Source organism: Miscanthus floridulus, chromosome 9 (genome assembly GCF_019320115.1).
Source record: "Miscanthus floridulus cultivar M001 chromosome 9, ASM1932011v1, whole genome shotgun sequence".
Taxonomy (NCBI): Eukaryota; Viridiplantae; Streptophyta; class Magnoliopsida; order Poales; family Poaceae; genus Miscanthus; species Miscanthus floridulus.
In genome coordinates this window covers 141,528,305-141,535,314 of record NC_089588.1, presented here as the reverse complement: position 1 = coordinate 141,535,314, position 7,010 = coordinate 141,528,305, and the positions used below count along the sequence as shown (strand labels likewise).

The 7,010-nt window shown below is 39.2% G+C and overlaps 1 protein-coding gene across 1 annotated transcript; it reads right to left on the bottom strand.

The window, feature by feature from the left end:
- Window positions 1-459: 459 nt before the first annotated feature.
- On the bottom strand, window positions 460-5,288 carry LOC136483141 (wall-associated receptor kinase 2-like). The gene is made up of 3 exons (XM_066480232.1): window positions 4,331-5,288; window positions 2,556-2,708; window positions 460-1,700 (listed from the first exon to the last, which is right to left on the bottom strand). Exons 1-3 carry the CDS (start codon window positions 5,253-5,255, stop codon window positions 634-636), a joined length of 2,145 nt encoding a protein of 714 aa, XP_066336329.1. The 5' UTR covers window positions 5,256-5,288; the 3' UTR covers window positions 460-633.
- Between the last annotated feature and the right edge of the window lie 1,722 nt (window positions 5,289-7,010).

The window sequence follows — 7,010 nt, the reverse complement described above, 5'->3', positions numbered from 1 at the left end:
GGCATTCGTATCTCATGCTTTGAGCCCCTGTACAGCTTTAAGGTCCTTTCCTCTGCCTATGATACTTATCGCTAGAGGAGTCTGAGAAGAAGGGATGTACTTGTGCATCCATGTCACGTGTTCGTGGCACGAACACTATCATTGGTAATTTGACTCCTGAACATACTGCGGTACACAGGTCGATTAGTTCAGGTATCAGTTTCCTATAACACATGCCGGTATCTGTATCTGACCTTGCCGGAACCTCAACAGGGATCCAATATATGGTACGTCAACTGCAATTACTGGCGGCTATCTGAATATTACTATTTTCATGTAACCTGCAGACTCAAATTTGAGGAAGCACACTAGCTCCTAGCTATATCTGGTTGTTGACATATCAAACATAAAATATTTTCTATATAAAATGGAATTAGTTACACAATACAATAATGTACTTCACAAATTATTTCAGCCATGCAAATACATAAAATAAAAATATAGTGCAACTGCGTGCATAAACACATACAAGCTGGATATGTAGTTATATATAGTGATGAAAGATAAATTTGATCATTATAGTACTATAATGTAGCTAGCTTGAGCTGACGAAGCACTTTCTTCATCATGTTTCATACGCGCCTTTAACTTAACTCAAACATGAGCAACAGTATGCTGGGAGACGATGGCTCGCTGCTTGCAATTATCCACTAGATTGGCTGCTTGCTTCAATTCATCCACTACCTCTGCCATTGTGGGTCTATCGTCAACGTCGTACATCAGACATTGGACTGCAAGAGCGCCAATCTTGTCAAGGCACTCTCCACAATAGTGACATTGATCACCATCATGAGACAAAATGTTGCCGTCGTACAATTCCCTTGCATTGCCCTTCTCTTTAGAAGACTTGACAAAGTCCACGGGCAGGCTTCTATCTTTCCCATACCGGACCGTCTTCCGGGTTATCAGCTCAAGAAGAACGATTCCAAAGCTGTAGACATCACTCTTTGGTACAAAACGATGTGTCATCATATACATTGGGTCTATGTAGCTCATATCTGCTGCCACAGCCGTGGCATACTTAGCGGTTGACAAAAGCCTCGATGATCCAAAATCGGAGACCTTCGGCATGAGGTTGTCATTCAAGAGGATATTGGCAGTCTTGACATCACCATGGATGCGGTCACGATCAGCATGTGAATGCATATAAGCAAGAGCTTCTGAAGAGCCAATGGCAATGTTGAGGCGTGTCCTTAGCAGGAGCACCTTATCCCTCTGCCCATGAAGTAGGTTGTAGAGGTTCCCATTACTGATATACTCGTAGACCAGAACAGGGATATTTGTCTCCAAACAGCACCCAACAAGGCGAACCAGGTTTGGGTGTCTATTTTGGAACTGGAAGGTGATCTCATTCACAAATTCACCCCCTTGCTGAAGCTGACCACCTTTCTTGTTCTCAAAATGAGAACGTTTAACCGCAACTCGCTCCTTCTCGTTGATTTCTCCCAAGAAGACGCTGCCGAAGGCACCTTTTCCAATGGGGGTGTCGTAGTTGTTTGTTATTTTGTTCAGCTGCTCTTGTGTGAATATGGCAATGCCAGCTGCTTCCTTAAGTACTTCACCCCCATTTTTGTCAAAGCAGGCCCTCTTCACTCGCCGCTTTCCATCCATGTAAATGAACCAGAGTAGGAGCACTAGAAAAAAGATTGCGACAAACGTTCCTACAAACACAGTGTGTAGCAGGTAGGATTAAATTTCAATTATATCTATATATGCATTTGTACATTAACGAGACAAAGTTATGAGCCCTCTGTTGACACTTTCTTTATTTCTATCTTGCTTTCTGATATGACACATACACATGTGTGTGTGTTTGAATACATGGTGAGTTTTTTCCTACTCCTAGGTGTAGCTACTCCCATCTTCAATAAACAGCCATGCATATGAATACTCGTTTATCAATTTTAGTATGTTTAGATACATATTTTAAGATACACCAAATCTTACTATGTAAACAAAATTTCAGAGGAACACATATTTTTTAATATATTGTTATAATACCACCGTATTAATATATAAAATAAGTATAACCACATATTTTGTGTATACTTGCATACTTGACATATACTATTCTAGATGATCTAGTATGATCACATATTCTATATGCATACGCTTCATCAGGCCATATACACCCTAAATCTTGAGATATAAACATGATAGTGGCTACACCTCGGATTAAAAAGGAATTTACATATATAGAAGTACTGTTCTATAGCTGGCTATATAGAATGACTTATTCTATGGCCACTTTGAGTTACGATAATTACTATACTGATTTGAGTTACATATATATTATGTCCATGTATGTATATACATGCATATACATGTACATATATTTGTGTGCTATATTTTATTACCGTGTATAAATTACCCCTAACCCTAGTTCCATTCATTTCTTTCATCAATAGAAATATAGCATCACATGGATAATGTGAAAAATAAGAGAAATAAGCAATGTGTAATAAACATAGAGCTACAAAAGAACCTAATTAGCTTATACTGACTTTTATGCTCACCTAATAGAGCAACAACAGTCATGGGAATTATGGGACGACATTCCTCTCCTCTTCGGAATAAATTGCATTTACACTTGTAGCCTCCGTTTGTGTCAATGCATTTGCTACCACTTGGACAAGGATATCTTTGTGGATATTGGCATTCGTTGATATCTGTATATAGTTGCCATAATCACAAAAATGTCATTCGTCAACAACACAATAATTTGTGCAATAATCACATGTATAAGGTAAATAGAAAATATAGGAAATAAAGCTGTAAAATCTTGAAACTCTTTTTGATTAAAGAAAACATGAAGTACGGTATAGAGAATTGACAAGGAAATTAAATAAACCACCTAAGACTTCCAAAAATTCAAAAAATAATCCCACCTATTTAAAATGAAAAATTTAAAGTAGTTGTTGCTATTTTAGAAATTTGCTTACAAGCTAGAGTATATCTGTAGCTTTGAACCTCCAAATAAGTAAATAAGTCTATAGTTGGGTTCTTAACTTTTACAATAAACTTTCAAATAAGTAACTTCTAATTAGTGAAGTAATGTTATTTTGTTTTAAAAGTCAAGTAATAGTCCATCAACTTGTGCTCGCGCATGGGACAAGAATCTTAGGAGATGTAAGCGTTAGTTATTGTTAAGTACCTCTGACTACTAAAGATTAGTTATGTCTGTGTTTATCAAATAATTATATATACAGTAAATTTATACAATCAATATAGATATGTCAATATATTAGTTAAAATGTATAATATACCTAAAGTAATAATATTGACATGGTTATTAATAATTTAAATAATTTGTTGTTATCATTAGTATGTATATTAGTTGTTATAGAAAGATACTTATAATTGCTGAAAAATTAGTCCATATGTTTAAGAAACCATGAATACTTCAAATTAAATTACAATTACCGAGTTAAAATGTATAAACAACTAATTTACAAAAACTTATAAAATTTATTCTCTTGGAGTATTAATATACTTAAAGTGAATTATCAGTATCATTGTTATTTGCTTTGTTAGCCAAATATTTTTCATGCTTCTATACTATTAAAAAATTGTCTAATCGATACACAATTACTTGGTCTATATAGTCGAACATAAGATTGTGCTTACTTTTAACTTCATAGCTATTGAAGTGTGTAATTTAGAGATATGTAGCATCCTCTATGGATATTGATTTTTTTCATGAAACTTATATTAGTATATTTTCTTTCCTAAATGCATATATGGCTAATTGGAATGCAAATGTGGCGTGTTACTTTGCATTATTTTTGATAATGACAGATAGAGATAATTTTAAAAATTAGGTGGTTATTTTAAATTATCTTTTTATAATTGCAGTGGTGAGTAATTTAGATTGAACAATAGGGGGCTATTTAAATTATCTTCCATAATTGCAGAGCTTTGTATTTTAGATGTAAATTGTGGGTTTTTATTTTGAATCGTCTTTCATAAAGATAGAGGTGAGAAACTTAAATATAATTATAGGGGGTTATTTTGAATTATCATCTTTCATAATGCCAAAGGTGGGTAATTTAGATGCTATGATTAGGAGTTACTTTACATATTTTCAGAATGATAGAGGTCAGTATTTTTTTTTATAAAATACAATGGATCCGAAGAATATTATTGATGACGATTGTGAGAGTCTATCAAATTAATGATTAGTTGTTTTTAATTAATCTATGAGAATATCTAGAATATAGTGCATGGTGAGAATTCAGGCGCCGTTAAAGCCTAAGATAAGATACAAGATCCATGTATCAAGGCTACTTACTCGTGCATCCACCAACGACGTAGGGGTTACCCTCGTAGCCTTGGGTACAATTGCAGAAGTACCCAGGGCCATTGGTTGAGTTGATGCACTCGCTGTGGTTGCCAAGGCAGGCATACTCATGATCAGTCTTGTTGGGTGCCTGAGCGCAGGAGACGGCAGTCGTCGAGCCGTTGTCGCGGATGGCCCAGTCGAGACGCAGCGGCATGGTCCAGTCCACATGCAGAGGCATGGTCTGGTTGTTGGATATAAGGTCGGATGCCTTGAAGGTGTAGTTGCCCTTCTCTACGATGAAGGCATAGTCGCAGGGGCAGAACTCCTGGTTGGCGTGCGACCAGCCAGATATGGTCATGCTGGTATCCGTGATGCCTGGCGGGATGTCGACGCGGCAGCAGCCGAGGCCCGCGCAGGCATCATCACGGGGGTCCGTTTTGTCATTGGTGACGGTGATGCATCCCGTGTAGTACTTGTAACTGAAGCGGCTGTCGTACACCCTGACGCCATTGTTGTAGGCATAGGTGTTGCAGCCGAGGACGAAGAGCTCATTCTGTGTGTTGGAGATGCGATATACGCCCTCTCTGTTGAAGTCGACGTCGCCCGCGTAGCTCCCAGTGATGTCTCCGGTGGAGTTGAAGCACCGCCATGCCACCGGAAGAACCACCCGAGCCTCCGGGAATGGCGACACGGACAGGTGCAGCACCCGAATGTTCTGGTCGGGCGTAGGTAGCACGGGAATCTCGCCGGCGCTGCCGTTGTTGATGCAGTCGATCTCGAAGCCTTTGCGGGAGCAGATGGTGCCGATGCCGAATGGGTATGGTATCTCCACGTCTCCGCAGAGAGCCTGGCAGCCCGGTCTCGCATCAGGGAGGCTGTCTGCAGTGGCTTCCTTTGCTGCAAGGAGCAGCACAAGCAACAGGAGTGATGACATCGGTGGCTTTGCTGAGTGTTCACTGGATTTTTTGTTTCTCGTTTGATGCGTCGTATGTATCCCCGAGGTTAGTCTCCAGGGGTTTAAATAGAAGAACTATGGGTGTAGCAGCCAGCCAAAGGTAACCAACTGATAAGAAACAGCCTGGAATCTTGGGTTTTAAGAATCTGATGCTCCTGCACCCATGCACCACAACTGTCTTGTACTTTTGTTGATGGCTACATCAGCTCCACTGAGAAGGACGACGATGGATGAGCCAAGCGTTTAGTATTTTTGTTTGTAGACCTGCCCACAGGTCATCGGTCGGTCAGTCGTCCATATGTACTAGACGACTGCCCACAAGTCATAATTTTTATTTGTTGGCTCCACCTACTGCTGCTGCCAGTGTGTAACTTCCTAGAGCATCTCCAAATATTTTCTATAATTTACTTGCCAAACTAATAAGTTTAGTAGGTTAACAAAATAAGTAACAACCTTAATTTTTCTCTCTCCAATAGTTCTCTATACTAGCATCCTAAATGGTTTTGCATTGGAAACCCCAAAACTCTTACTAAACCAACCAATTCCTTTTTATACTTTGTCTTACCCCCTTTTCACCAGAAACCCTTTATTTTATAGATACCACACACTAATTGACGAAGTAATTCTCAAGTACTACATTCCAACGAAGTCATCACACGATTTGGACACGCCATTATTTCTATTTGTTTTTTGCTTTACAGCTGCACGTACTCATATCATTTGGCCAGTCCCCCTGTTGTATTTTAGACTAACTATATACAGTGCATCTTACTATTACTATTTAGAGGGAGGTTCCACATTATACTAATCCCCACTACATCGTTAAGAAAAACATAAATTCTAGAAATCCCATAATAGTTATAAATATCTGGCATTTAATTTGATAGATTCAAACCATCATCATCAATAATAGCCATTGGATCTATTCCATTTTTTTTTTTTAAAATTACCCATCTCTTCGATTATCCGTGTAGTAGCCCATGGCACCCTGGAGTCATGAGCAGGGTATCCGCGGTAGGTACCGTTGCTGCGAGGAGCAGCAAAGGCTGCAGGGGTGACGACATTGGCATAGACGTCCTTCAGCCTAAGGGGTCTACGCTAGTTGTGCCGAGTGATGGGGGGATTTGCTAGTTTGATAGTATTCCGGACCCCAAGAAAAGTTAGCGTGCTATGGTTTAATAAATAGAAGAACTAGGGCAACTGTCCTTGTGAAACATCAACGAAAAATGAAATGCCAGGACAATCAATGGTCCTTCAGCACGTCCCTGTCTTAGTTGGCTACATCAGTAACACGGAGAAGGACGAGCCAATAAGGATGTAGTGTCCTTCTGTGGTAGACTCAGGGTTTGTTTGGATCCACTAGCACTGAAAATTAGCAACTAAAATTAGTACTAGAGAAAACTAAACAGACCCGCTAATTATTACTTGTAGGGCTACTGACTATTTAGTTCCATCAGCATGTTTTGAGTTGCTAATAGTTCATATACACCTTCAACTCACTATCCAACCACCCAGGTAGATCCAAACAGTTTGCTACTAAAAATCAGCAGCTACTAGCTATTAGCTAGCTCATTTTTAGCGCTAACGATCCAAACAGGGCCTTAACCCGTGTTGAAAGTCATCCATCAGTTGGTCAGTCGTCATGTGTACATACTAGAGCCTGTTATATATTGGTTCGTTTCTACCCGGCTGCTAGTATTTGTTTGTACCTCCTCAGCATGCACATACTATACA

What these genes read in the sequence shown, in the direction of transcription:
- LOC136483141 (XM_066480232.1), bottom strand. Translation starts at nt 5,255, where the DNA reads ATGTCATCACTCCTGTTGCTTGTGCTGCTCCTTGCAGCAAAGGAAGCC. An exon ending in CGTCGTTGGTGGATGCACGA is followed by an intron (nt 2,709 to 4,330) that starts GTAAGTAGCCTT and finishes AACTATATACAG; the next exon opens with ATATCAACGAATGCCAATAT. An exon ending in GACTGTTGTTGCTCTATTAG is followed by an intron (nt 1,701 to 2,555) that starts GTGAGCATAAAA and finishes CTGTGTTTGTAG; the next exon opens with GAACGTTTGTCGCAATCTTT.